The sequence below is a fragment of the Pristiophorus japonicus genome, chromosome 2 (assembly GCF_044704955.1).
Source record: "Pristiophorus japonicus isolate sPriJap1 chromosome 2, sPriJap1.hap1, whole genome shotgun sequence".
NCBI classification, from domain to species: Eukaryota; Metazoa; Chordata; class Chondrichthyes; family Pristiophoridae; genus Pristiophorus; species Pristiophorus japonicus.
The window spans coordinates 203,787,535-203,801,041 of NC_091978.1; the positions used below are offsets into that span (position 1 = coordinate 203,787,535).

Sequence of the window (13,507 nt, forward strand, 5' to 3'; positions counted from 1 at the left end):
GAGGAGAAACCTCTTCACACAGAGAGTTGTGAGCATGTGGAATTCTCAACCACAGAAAGAGGCCAGTTTATTGGATACATTCAAAAGAGAGTTAGATGTGGTCCTTACGGCTAAAGGGATCAAGGGATATGGAGAGAAAGCAGGAATGGGGTACTAAAGTGCATGATCAGCCATGATCATATTGAATGGTGCTGCAGGCTCGAAGGGCCGAATGGCCACTCCTGCACCTATTTTCTATGTTTTTATGTTTCTATGTATAAAATGATGAGGGGTCTGGATAGATTGGATAGGAATAACCTATTCCTCTTATCAGAGGGGTTAATAACCAAGGGGCATAGATTTAAAGTAAGTGGAAGGACGTTTGTTAAATATGCAGACTATCGATATACTCTATGTCTAGTCACTGTATAGTTGCATAAGATGGAGACTTGTTACTTGATGTACTGTCAATAAGGTTTACACTGTGTATATACTATGCTGGCACCACTAGAGGATGCAACTGGTGGAGACCGGGGTTCCTGCCCCTGTGGCAGAGGCTGTCCACCAGAGGGCACTGCGCTGGAAGACATGAGGGTCACCTGCATAGGTGTGCAGGGCCCAGTATAAAAGCCTGCCCACCTTGCTTGTGCCTCACTCTGGAGTTACGAATAAAGGACCAAGGTCACTACAGTTTAAGTACAACACATTGCCTCGTGGAGTCATTCATAAGTACATTACAGACATAACAACTGGCGACGAGAATACGGACTTTCACGCGATTATAGCTACCTTTGGCACACTAAAAGACTTCACAGGGGATGATGATTGGGGTGCCTTCACGGAAAGGCTCGCCAATTTTTCGTGGCAAACGACCTGGCAGGGGAGACGGACACATTGGCAGGAGAAGCGCAAGGCTATACTGCTGACCAGTTGTGGGCCTGAGGTCTACCGCCTCGTCAGGGACTTTCTGGCACACAGGAAGGCCAAGGATTACAAATACGATGAGCTGACTGAACTAATTCGCGACCAAATAAAACCAAAACAGAGCATCCTCATGTCCAGGCACAGATTCTACACTCACTGCAGACCTGAGGGCCAGGAGATTGCAAAATATGCTGCCGCCCTCAGGAGACTTGTGGCACCGTGTGATTTTGGCACGCACCTCAACGAAACATTGTGAGACATCTTCATTATAGGAATTGGCCACAAGAGCCTCCTTCACAAGTTATTATCTGCTGACACCACAGGCAATCTGCAGAAGGTCTCGACCTGCAGCACCAAGCAAATTATTCATCCTGTGGACTCAAACCCTGCAAGTACTGTACACAGAATGGTGCCTTTCACAGGTAAGACTGTAGAACATGGCTCTGCCCAGCGCAGAGAGTACAGACCTCAGGATTCCAGAGTGTACCGAGGGGTGCTAATCGAGTAGTACCATGCTGGTGTTGGGAGGAAACCATAGGGCTCACCAGTGTCAGTTTGCTGAGTATATGTGCAAAGCCTGTAACACGAAGGGCCACCTCCAGCATATGCGTAAAAGAAATACGACTCAGTATCTAGCAGAAGAGTCGGTAGATGACTTTGAATCCAGCGGGGAGTGTGATGATTTGGTCAGAGAGGCAACTCAACTCCAAGAAGAAGTGTATGGAGTGTATACCTGCACAACCGATTGTCCTCCAGTGAAGATGGAAGTCGAGATAAATGGCGTTCCAGTCTGCATGGAACTGGACACGGGAGCGAGCCAGTCAGTGATGAGCCAGGATGCCTTTGAGAGGCTATGAAACGGAAAATGACACGAGCTGGTTCCAGTGCAGGAAAAGTTGCACACCTACACCAAGGAGCTGACCCCAGTCCTTGGTAGTGCGGATGTAAGTGTAATCCATAATGGTGTGGTGCACAAGTGGATTGTTGCAGGTGATGGTCCAACGCTACTCGGAAGGTGTATGGGGAAGATCCAGCACTCGATGTCCCCCATGCTCAGAGGCCGAGCAAAACCTCACCTTCGCTTGGGCCAGGCACCAGAGAACAGACCAGCGAAGCAACTGAGGCACAGACTGTCCATCACGACTATGTGGCAATGATCCGACCGGCACGACCTAAAAGTACCTTTTGTTCTTATATGTTCTTATTTACGGGGACCGGGCGGGTAAGTGGAGCTGAGTCCAAGGCCAGATCAGCCATGATCTTGTTGAATGACGAAGCAGGCTCGAGGGGCTAGATGGCCTACTCCTGTTCCTAATTCTTATGTTCTTATGTTCTACCTTCCCGGCTCCAGTGGCAGGACTCCTGGTGAGGAATAGCAAATTCACAGGCACTCTTCCAGGTTTTGTGGCAAAATCGCGGGAGAGAAGGATCAAGGCAGTCAACCTCGAGGACAGAGGCAAGATGGCACCCCTGCTGCAGCGAGGTGCAGCGTGACTGAAAAAAAAGATGGCCGCGGCCATGTCACGAGGTGCAACGCTGAGGAACCAACACTTGGTGACTAACAAAGGATTCAATTGGGGTAAAGCCAGCAGGGTTCTCTTAAAGGAGACCTGCAACCAACTGAACTTAAAGAGACATTGTACGGATGGCAATCAATGTAGCGAACCAATTAAGATTGTGAACAAAATGTTGTTGCGAGATGTCGGTACCAGTCCTAATGTAAACAAAATGTCGTTGCGAGATGTCAGGAATGGTGTGTCCCCAAAAGTAGCAAGCATGCGAATTCTGTAGGGTAAAGGCGCTGATCCTGATGCCGTGCCCCAGGTGTTCCCACAAGTTATAGGCCAGTGACCTCAGGAGGGTGAAGGCACTGATCCTGATACCCTGCCCCAGGTCTATCCCACACTGCAGGCACCCGATGGCACCATTTGCCACGGACCTGGAAACGAAAACGGCGCCAATACGTGCAGTCGGCCGCCATTGCCCACCACCCGGGTGGAGATGGTGCAGCCCCCAGACCCAGTCGCTACCTCGGCCATGTCCGGGAGTGAAAGGTCAGAACCAACGAGTTCCCCAAACGGGACCTGGAACAGCCAGGTTCCCAACACCATTAGAGAGCAGGCAAAAGATTCTGCAGCCCACAAAGAATGAGAGGGAGGCCACACACATCTGTGGCTCTGCCCACCACTAGGTAACGGCAAAGGCCGAGTACTGGCAAGGTGAGCGAGCCAAGCCCACCCCGCTAGCAGGGGCGCAGCGCCGCCAACAGACGACTAGGACCCCGTCCTGTTGCTCTGGAACCAGTGTCCTCGCACACCTGTACTGCTACCTCAGCACTGACCATGATTGAACCATGAATGCAATCTACGAATCCTGGTGCACGACCGTAAAACGTAACGAATGTAAGTCACTGAACCAAAGTGTCACAACGCAAACTGTAACTTCCTTTCTTTGTAATTGCACTGTGTCTTTTCCTGTATGTTAATGTAATGGGCCTACTGCATGATCTCACTGTGTGGAGGGCGGGATGGGAAATTGATGTATGTAGCCATGGACACACACATGGATCACCCCCAGAACCCTCTGGAACCTCCGCTGCATCATCGAACTATCCAAACTGGTAACCACTACCCAACATTGTGGTAAAAAGACTTGGGGGTTAACAGGGAGAGAGCCAAGCCAAAGCACAGTCAAGGTGCAAGGGCTATTGGCACTTCAGTCTGTGGAGAGCTAAGCCAGAGCACATAGTGCAAAGTAATCGGCACAAAGGACTCGGGAGCGAGTGATGTTGTATATGCAGACTATAGATATACTCTCTGTGTAGTCACTGTATAGTTGCATAAGATGGACACGTGTTACCTGATGTACTATCAATAAGGTTTACATTGTGTATATAACTATGCTGGCACCACTCGAGGGTGCAACTGGTGGAGACCGGGGTTTCCTGCCCCTGTGGCAGAGGCTATCCACCAGAGGGCACTGCGGTAGGAGACCTGAGGGTCACCTGCATAGATGTGCAGGGCACAGTATAAAAGGCTTTCCGCCATGCTTGTGTCTCACTCTGGAGTTACGAATAAAAGACCAAGGTCACTCGAGTTTGAGTACAACACATTGCCTCGAGGAGTCATTCATAAGTACATTACAGACGTAACAGGTTTAAAGGGGAGTTAAGAAGAAATATTTTCACCCTGAGGGTGGCGGCGGTTCTGGAACTCACTGCCTGAAAAATGATAGAGGCAGAAACCCTCGTAGTATTTAAAAAGTACTTGGGTATGAACTTGAAGTGCCGTAACCTACAAGGCTGTGGACCAAGAGCTGGAAAGTAGGATTAGGCCGAATGACTTCCTTCTGTGCTGTAAATTTCTATGATTCTATGACTTACTTGAATGGAGCCAAGGATCCCTTCTGATGAAAGGTCATCAACCCAAAACATTAACTCTGTTTCTCTTTCCAGATGCTCCCTGGCCTACTGAGCATTTCCAGCATTTTCTGTTTTTATCCCTTTAAATTGCGTTGGTGCAGCTTGCTATGCTACTGTTGGTGCCAAGAATTACTGAGCGGACTTAAGAATCAGCAAATCCTGTGTGATAACCGTTCATTTTGGGATTCCGGGTGCAGGACCCTTATTTTAAGAATTTAATGAGGACCCCGCGTCCCAACCAGGACGACTTAAAGTTGCCCGATCTAAGGTAGTGGTCAGCACCATTCCAGTGGAGACCGGACACGGGAGACCATGACCTGAAATTCGTGTCCCTAATGTTGATTTTACACCCAAAAGATGGGTGAACAAAATTGAATTTCTCCCCCTATGCTTCTCTCTTCAAGCTGTTAAACTAGTAACCTGGTCAGCAGAAGCAAGGATGGAATGAGAAAAGTAAGTTTTGCCTTTTCTTTCTACCAACAAGCATGGCACTATGTAACTATTCAATAAATACAAGGGTAAATCCGACTGAAGTTAATATCTGATTTAATTTACAAACATCAGTAGCATTACTGATATCAGTCAACATGTACATCTAACCAGTTGTAAAAGGAAATTAAAGGAAACCAAGTTGTATTTACACAGGCGTTCCCAGTCTTTAATTTGTAAAGAGCACAGCCCAACTACTTAAATTTATGAACTCTAAATCTGAGGTTTAGCAGCAACAAGCTACTGTAGGAAAACAAAGGGCTGACAAGTAGTTTCAGTAGTCAAGAAAATGAGACAATTCTGAATTTTACATTCAGTCAGGTAGCTGAGGAACTCCAACAATATCCTGATATGTAAAAACTTGTCCATCTGCCAGGAAATAGCATGTGTTATAATTTATCTTTACCAAAGTTCAGGGGAGGATGGGGGGGGGGGGGGGGGGGGCGTGGGGCGGGGCGTGGTGTGTTGAAAAAAATCACTTCTATAACAAAAAGTCTAGTTTGCCAAGGAGATCATTATTTCTCTGGTAAGGTACAAATTCAGCAGAATTTCACAAAATATACACTGGTTTGTTACATGTGACACTGTTAGGCTGAGGTTATTTCCCAGGCTTTGTAAACCAGAGCAATGTCATTGGTCAAAAGTACAGGAGACACAACTGATCAAAAAGGTAACACGACAATTCACCCCGAGTGGACATGCTAGAATGTTAGTTACTCTATCCCCCCCAAAATAAAAAAAAACTGCAATCATTTTTTTAAACGTTTTTAACATACAAAAATATGAGGACGAAATATAAATTAATATATATTAAAGATTCAAAAATGGAGTGAAAGAGAAGTTCTAACAAAATTAGGTACAAGTTTTTTTGATACAATAAATACTTCTTAATGATATTTTGAATACTGTGTAAACTCATTTCAAAAGAAAACCACAAAACTTTATCCAACTAAGTAATCCATACATCAATTCTCTATTTGTTGTATAGTCCCCATTTATAATTATATTACAAAGAATTAATACTGGAAATAAGGCTTGCTAAAACACATTGTAAGCTCGAATATGCTAATGTACACATTATACCGGGGAAAAGAAAAATGACTTCACATAATCAAGATATAAAATGACAGCGGAAGTTCCAGGGCTTCTTCATCGATGCACATTCTTGGTTTCATTTCCTTACAGCACAGTTAAATCCGTGTCCCTGTTTCAAAGATGAACTGACAAGACTGGCAGCTTGTCCCTTCTTCAAGCGGGCATCACCCACTTTCAGTGGCACAGACCTCCTTTGGATTTCGCTTTTTTTGTCCACTTGATGTCAAAATATGGAAAGCTTCCTTTTGCCGAGCCAGGAAAAGTCGAAATCCAGTCCAAAATGGGTTTGGCTTCTAACAGACACTTTTATGCGTTGTGCAACAACATTCAGTCAAAAGGACTTGAAACATTTTTGTAAATGAAGAAAATAGTCATCTTCTGATAATAAAAATAAGTCTGTTCTGTATTTTACAATATAATTCAAATATCTCCACCACGGAAGCAAAATACGTCCCACACAGTCACCAGGCGCACATTGTTTTGAAAAAGGTCGAGCATTTGAAGCTTTTACAAGGAACATCGTGAGCAGCCGCATTTCACAACTTTCTCTACCTCCTCCACAAATGAAGAGCCGTCAGTGCATTCAAAACTGTATTTCCGTCGCTTGCTTCTCAGAGGTCCACAGCACAGTCCGTTGTCACATCCGCCTCTGCACTCTAACCGCGAGACCTTTTTGGTTGTCTGGCAGGCAGCATAGCCTTGCTGCTTCTGGTAGTAATCTCTGATTCGTTCCCCTCGACAGGAGATTTCTGGAAATGAGAATGGAAAAACTATTACTTCTGATTTACTTCTAATAATGGCGCCGTTCCAGTAATGTATTTAGTTTCTTGCACTATGCATAGTCTTAAACCTGCAGCACTAATTAGCTTATATCTAAATGGTTTGGTCATTGTGCAAGTTCCACAGTTGCCAAAACAGGAAATAAAATATTTTCGTACTTTGAATGAAAAGTAGAAACTCCTTTAACTAAGCTGTCGTTATCTAGAGTTCAGCACCATCAGTTATGAAGGTAGCTCACAGCACCAGCCATTATCTTTGGAAGTCTACATATGTTCCTGTGTCACCATATGGAAAGAAGTGTACAGTACTGGACAAGCAACCCAGAACTTGTGAGTTCAAAACCGGGCAAAATTGTGAAATTGAATTCATTAAATCTGGTGATTTGTAAGCTAGTACCAAAAAGAGTAATCAGTTATTGGATTGTCATAAAAGGATCCAATGGTTCACTAATGCCCTTCAGGGAAGAGAACGTACCATCCCTACATGCGACTCCCCCATTGTGTGGTTGATTCTAAATGCCCTAGCAAACACATCATTTATCAGCATGACTAGTGATGGGCAATAAAGGTAGCTTTGCAGCATTGTCCACATCTCGAGAAAAAATAGTGGATAATCACGGGCCTATAAGGAGGGAGGAACTTAATACAATCACTATCACTAATGAAGTAGTACTCGGTAAAATAATGGGACAAAAGGCGGACAAGTCCCCTGGACCTGATGGCTTACATCCTCGGGGCTGCAGAGATAGTGAATGCATTGGTTGTAATCTACCAACATTCCCTGGATTCTGGGGCGGTCTCAGCGGATTGGAAAACTGCAAATGGAACCCCCCCCACTATTTAAAAAAGGAGGCAGACAAAAAGCAGGAATCTATAGACCAATTAGCCTAACATCTGTCATTGGGAAAATGCTGGAGTCCATTATTAAGGAAGCAGTAGCACAACATTTGGAAAAGCATGATTCAATCAAGCAGAGTCAGCATGGTTTTATGAAAGGGAAATCATGTTTGACAAATTTGCTGGAGTTCTTTGAGGATGTAATGAGCAGAATGGATAAGGGGGAATCAGTGGATGTGGTGTATTTGGATTTCCAGAAGGCATTTGATAAGGTGGCACATAAGAGGTTACTGCACGATAAAAGTTCATGGGGTTGGCAGTAATATATTAGCATGGATGGAGGTTTGGCTAACTAACAGAAAACAGAGAATCAGGAAAAATGGATCATTTTCCGGTTGGCAAACAGTGACTAGTGGGGTGCCGCAGGGATCGGTGCTGGGTCCTCAACTATTTATAATCTATATTAATGACATGGAGGAAGGGACCAAGAGTAATGTAGCCAAGTTTGCTGATGATACAAAGATGGGTGCGAAAGCAAATTGTGAGGAGGATACAAAAAATTTGCAAAGGGATATAGACAGGCTAAGTGAATGGCCAAAAGTTTGGCAGATGGAGTATAATGTGGGAAAATGTGAGGTTATCCATTTCGGCAGAAATAATAGAAATGCAAATTATAATTTAAATGGAGAAAAATTGCAAAGTGCTGCAGTACAGAGGGACTGGGGGTACTTGTGCATGAAACACAAAAAGTTAATATGCAGGTACAGCAATTAACAGGAAGGCAAATGGAATGTTAGCCTTTATTGCAAGGGGGATAGAGTATAAAAGCAGAGAAATCCTGCTACCACTGTACAGGGTATTGGTAAGGCCACACCTAGAGTACTGCATACAGTTTTGGTCTCCGTATTTAAGTAAGGATATACTTGCATTGGAGGCTGTTCAGAGAAGGTTCACTAGGTTGGTTCCGGAAATGAGAGGGTTGACTTATGAGGATAGGTTGAGTAGGTTGGGCCTATACATATTGGAGTTCAGAAGAATGAGAGGTGTTCTTATTGAAACACATAAGATAATGAGGGTGTAAAGTCCTGTCCCCTCAGTACAGATTCACACGAGGCATGTAGTGAAGTCAAGGTCACTCTGAACCTGCACCTTTATTTCATAGCTCTGGAATGCTGCACTTGCCTGAGAGCTGTCCTTATATATCTGTCTCTTGCAAGTGCACCCCTGGTGGTAACATATGCTGGTGGTTACAGGTCATATCTTATTACAGTCATCTATCGCATATTAGGATAGTTATATATAATAATGTAAGATACATGACATCACCCTCCCCCAAGGTCTTATTGTCTTTATAGGTTCAGTCTCTCAGGTGGTCTACGCTCTCGCGTGGAGCGTCTGAGTTGTGGTTCAGTTGTTTGCCTTGGTGTCTGTTTTTCTTTGGGTGTGGTTGCTGGTATCTCGCCTGTGCTGTCTGTTTCGATTGGTGTGATTGTTGTTGACTCGCCTGGGCTGTCTGTTGGGATTGCCCTTTCCTCAGGTTGTTCCCTCTGTCTGTCCACCAGGTGTGGTGCGAGTTCCACATTGTAGTCTGCCTCTGGTAAATCTGCTTTTGTTGTTGGTAAATCTGCTTTTGACTTGGTCTACATGCCTCCGGCAGGTTTTGCCATTGTCCATTTGTACTACCAGTAACCTGTTTCCTTCCTGGCCCGTTACTGTCCCTGCAAGCCATTTGGGACCCCTGCCATAATTTAGGACAAACACTTTGTCCCCTATCTCATTCCATCTCCCCCTCGAATTTCTATCATGGTACTCAGTCAGCTTACGGCGCTTTGCCTCAACGATTTTGTGCATGTCTGGGAGGATTAATGAGAGCCTTGTTTTTAAAGTCCTTTTCATCAACAGTTGCACGGGGGGGGGATCCCAGTCAGTGAGTGCGGACGAGATCTGTATGCCAGCAGCAGTCGCGACAGGCGACCCTGCAGAGTGGGACCTTGGATTTTAAGCATGCCTTGTTTAATGATTTGCACTGCTCGTTCCGCCTGGCCGTTGGAGGCCGGTTTGAACGGTGCCGTCTTGACGTGATTTATGGTCAATTATAAAGTCTTGGAATTCTGCGCTGGTGAAGCACGGACCATTGTCACTGACCAATATGTCAGGGATTCCGTGCATTGCCAACATGGTTGCGAGGCTCTCCACAGTGGTGGAGGTTGTGCTCGAGTTTAAAATGGTGCATTCGATCCACTTTGAAAATGCATCTACAACTATGAGGAACATTTTGCCCATGAATGGGCCCGCATAGTCTACGTGCACCCGTGACCACGGTTTTGTAGGCCAGGGACAGGGGCTCAGTGGAGCCTCCCTGGGGGCATTGCTCAGTTGGGTACAAATGGTGCACCTTCGGACGCAGAGCTCCAAGTCCACGTCAATACCAGGCCACCAGACGTGGGATCTGGCTGTGGCCTTCATGAGAACGATCCCCGGGTGCTCGCGGTGGAGCTCCCGGACAAATGCCTCTCTACCTCGCAGAGGCATGCCTACGCGGCTGCCCCACATCAGGCAGTCTGCTTGTAGTGATAGCTCATGCATGCGCCTGTGAAAGAATTTTAATTCCTCAGGGCAGGCATCGCGAGCCTCTGCCCAGTCACCGGTTAGGGCACATCTTTTTACTAAGGATAACGTGGGGTTGCTGGCCATCCAGGCTCTGATTTGACGAGCTGTCATGGGCGAATCTGTGGACTCAAAGGCATTTATTGCCATGACTATCTCACAGTCCTGTTCGTCAGACCCTTCCAGAGTCGCCAGGGGTAGCCTGCTGAGCGCGTCGGCACAGTTGTCTGTGCCTTATGGTATAGTCGTAAGACGCCAGCATGAGTGCCCACCGTTGAATTCGCACCGAGGCATTGGCGTTTATTGCCTTGCTCTCGGATAGGAGGGACATGAGGGGCTTGTGGTCGGTTTCTAACGTGAACTTGGCCCCGAAAAGGTATTGGTGCATCTTTTTGACACCGTATACGCACGCGAGCGCCTCCTTCTCTATCATTCCGTACCCGCGCTCCACCCGCGAAAGTGACCTGGAGGCATAAGCTATGGGTTGTAATTTGCCCGCACTATTGACATATTGCAAAACGCACCTGACCCCATACGCTGACGCATCGCATGTGAGAACTAGCTTTTTACCTGGGTCAAAGAAAGTCAAAACACTGTTGGAACACAGAAGATTGCGTGCCTTATTGAAGGCGCGTTCCTGGGCGTCCCCCCAAAACCAATCGCACCCCTTCCTGAGTAGCACGTGGAGAGGCTCCAGCAGCATGCTTAAGTTCTGCATAAAGTTCCCAAAGTAATTGAGTAGCCTGAGAAAGGCGCGCAGTTCTGAGACATTCCGGGACCTGGGTGCCAGGTGAATTGCTTCTGTTTTGGACTCTGTTGGGCGGATTCCATCAGCGGCAATCCTTCTGCCCAAAAATTCAACCTCGGGTGCGAGAAACAGGCACTTGGATTTCTTGACTCGTAGGCCTACCCGATCCAACCGCTTTAGTACTTCCTCCAAATTACGGAGATGGGAGTCGGTGTCCCTGCCCGTGATAAGTATGTCGTCTTGAAATACAACCGTCCCTGGGATGGACTTGAGCAGACTCTCCATGTTGCGCTGGAATATGGCAGCTGCCAACCTGATGCCGAATGGGCATCGATTGTACATGAAAAGGCCTCAATGTGTGTTGATGGTGGTGAGTAGCTTGGATTCATCGGTCAATTCTTGCGTCATATACGCAGATGTGAGGTCTAATTTTGAGAAAAGTTTACCTCCAGTCAATGTAGCAAATAAGTCCTCCGCTCTGGGCAGCGGGTACTGGTCCTGTAGGGAGACTCTGTTTATGGTAGATTTGTAGTCCCCACAGATTCGTACGGATCCATCAGGCTTCATGACTGGGACGATGGGACTTGCCCAGTCGCTAAATTCCACAGGTGATATAATGCCTTCCCGCAGAAGCCTGTCTAGTTCGTGTTCAATCTTTTCCCTCATCACATAGGGTACAGCTCTGGCCTTGTGATAGACTGGTCTAGCATCCTGTGTGATGTAGATTTTGACTTTGGCCCCTTTGAAAGTGCCCACACCTGGCTGAAAGAGATGTTCAAATCGCTTTATAACTGTTGAGCAGGAGGTCTGTTCCTCTAATGACATGGCATGGACATCATCCCATTTCCAGTTTAGTTTTGCCAGCCAGCTTCTCCCCAGCAGTGCTGGGGGGTCTCCGGGGACAATCCACAGGGGAAGTCGGTTCACTGTCCCTTTGTGTGTGACAGAGAGCATGGCGCTGCCGAGGACTGGTACGATTTCTTTGGTATAGGTCCTTAGTTTGGTGTCGACCTTTGTGAGTTTTGGTCTGTCTCTTTTATGCGGCCACAGTTGTTCAAATTGTTGAGCGCCCATGAGAGATTGACTCGCTCCCGTATCCAGCTCCATGTTGACAGATATCCCGTTGAGTAGGACCCTCATCATTATAGGAGGCGTCCTGTTGTAGGAGCAGCGGCCATTGATCGTGTTGACCCGCTGTACATCGGTGTCCTGGGTACTGTCCCCACCATCTTCTGGTCCGCTTTCCGACCCATCCGATTCGTATACCAGCCGAGCTGCCGTTTTTTTGCACATGTGGGCCAAATGCCCTGTATATTCACAATTTCTGCAAACAGCCTGCTGAAATCGACATCCCCTTGACGAGTGCCCACCCCCACACCTCCAGCACAGACCTGTTCCATTGTTCAAAGTGTTCCCAAAGAATGAGCTGCGTCTGGCTGATCTCTCTTGAGCTTCTCTCAGTTTGTCATTGATTGCTCGCATTGTGGGTTGATGAGGTGTGAACGGCCGTTCCTGTGGCCCTTGATGGCTTCTGCCTGCTGTCGAGAACCTGTTCTCCCGGTTTTGTCTGTGTGTGGGGGTAGCAGCTTGTTTAGTGCTGTGAACTTCTTGTTCCGATATTTCGTTAGTTGTCGTACCTGCATTGTAAATCAACCTCGTTTCCTCTTCCCCTACCAAGAATGTCTGTGCAACCAGTGCTGCTGCCTCTAAGGTCAGGTTCTTGGTCTCTATGAGCTTTCGGAATATGCCTGCGTGGCCTATTCCTTCAATGAAAAAGTCTCTAAGCATTTCTCTCCTCAGTTCATCGGAGAACTCACATAAACTAGCCAACCTCCGAAGTTCCGCCACGAAGTCGCGTATGCTCTGGCCCACACAGTGTCTGTAGTTGTAGAACCTGTGTCTGGCCATGTGTAGGCTGCTCGCTGGCTTCAGGTGGTCTCTTACCAGTGTGCTCAATTCTTCAAACGACTTGCTTGCTGGTTTCTCAGGTGCCAACAGATCTTTCATTAAAGCGTATGTTTTCAAGCCACAGCTGGTCAAGAGATGGGCTCTTCTCTTGTCTGCCTTATCGTCGCCTAACCAGTCTTTGGTTACAAAGCTTTGCTGGAGCCTTTCTATATAGTCCTCCAAATTGTCTCCCACATTGTACTTTTCATCTGATCCGTTGTTCGCCATTCTGTGGATTCTGTAATCCCGTAACTCATCGCCACTGTAAAGTCCTGTTCCCTCAGTACAGAGTCACACGAGGCATGTAGTGAAGTCAAGGTCACTCTGGACCTGCACCTTTATTTCACAGCTCTGGAATGCTGCACTTGCCTGAGACCTGTCTTTATATATCTGTCTCTTGCAAGTGCACCCCTGGTGGTAACGTATGCTGGTGGTTACAGGTCATATCTTATTACAGTCATGTATAGCATATTAGGATACAGTTATATATAATAATGTAAGATACATGACAGAGGGTGCTCGACAAGGTGGATGCAGAGAGGATATTTCCACTCATAGGGGAAACTAAAACTGGGGGACATAGTCTCAAAATAAGTGGCCTCCCATTTAAAACTCAGATGAGGAGAAATTTCTTCTCTCAAAGGGTTGTAAATGTATGGATTTCTCTGCCCCAGAGAGCTG

The 13,507-nt window shown here is 46.6% G+C and overlaps 1 protein-coding gene across 3 annotated transcripts in view; it reads right to left on the minus strand.

Moving 5' to 3' along the window:
* Window positions 1-4,853: 4,853 nt before the first annotated feature.
* slit2 (slit homolog 2 (Drosophila)) overlaps window positions 4,854-13,507 on the minus strand; it is an 850,855-nt gene continuing 842,201 nt past the window's right edge. For all 3 annotated transcript variants that reach the window (XM_070870756.1, XM_070870755.1, XM_070870754.1), the window contains one exon: window positions 4,854-6,657. In XM_070870756.1, coding sequence (XP_070726857.1) covers window positions 6,416-6,657 — 242 coding nt within the window. In that variant the 3' untranslated portion in view covers window positions 4,854-6,415. The remainder of the gene's footprint in view (window positions 6,658-13,507) is intronic.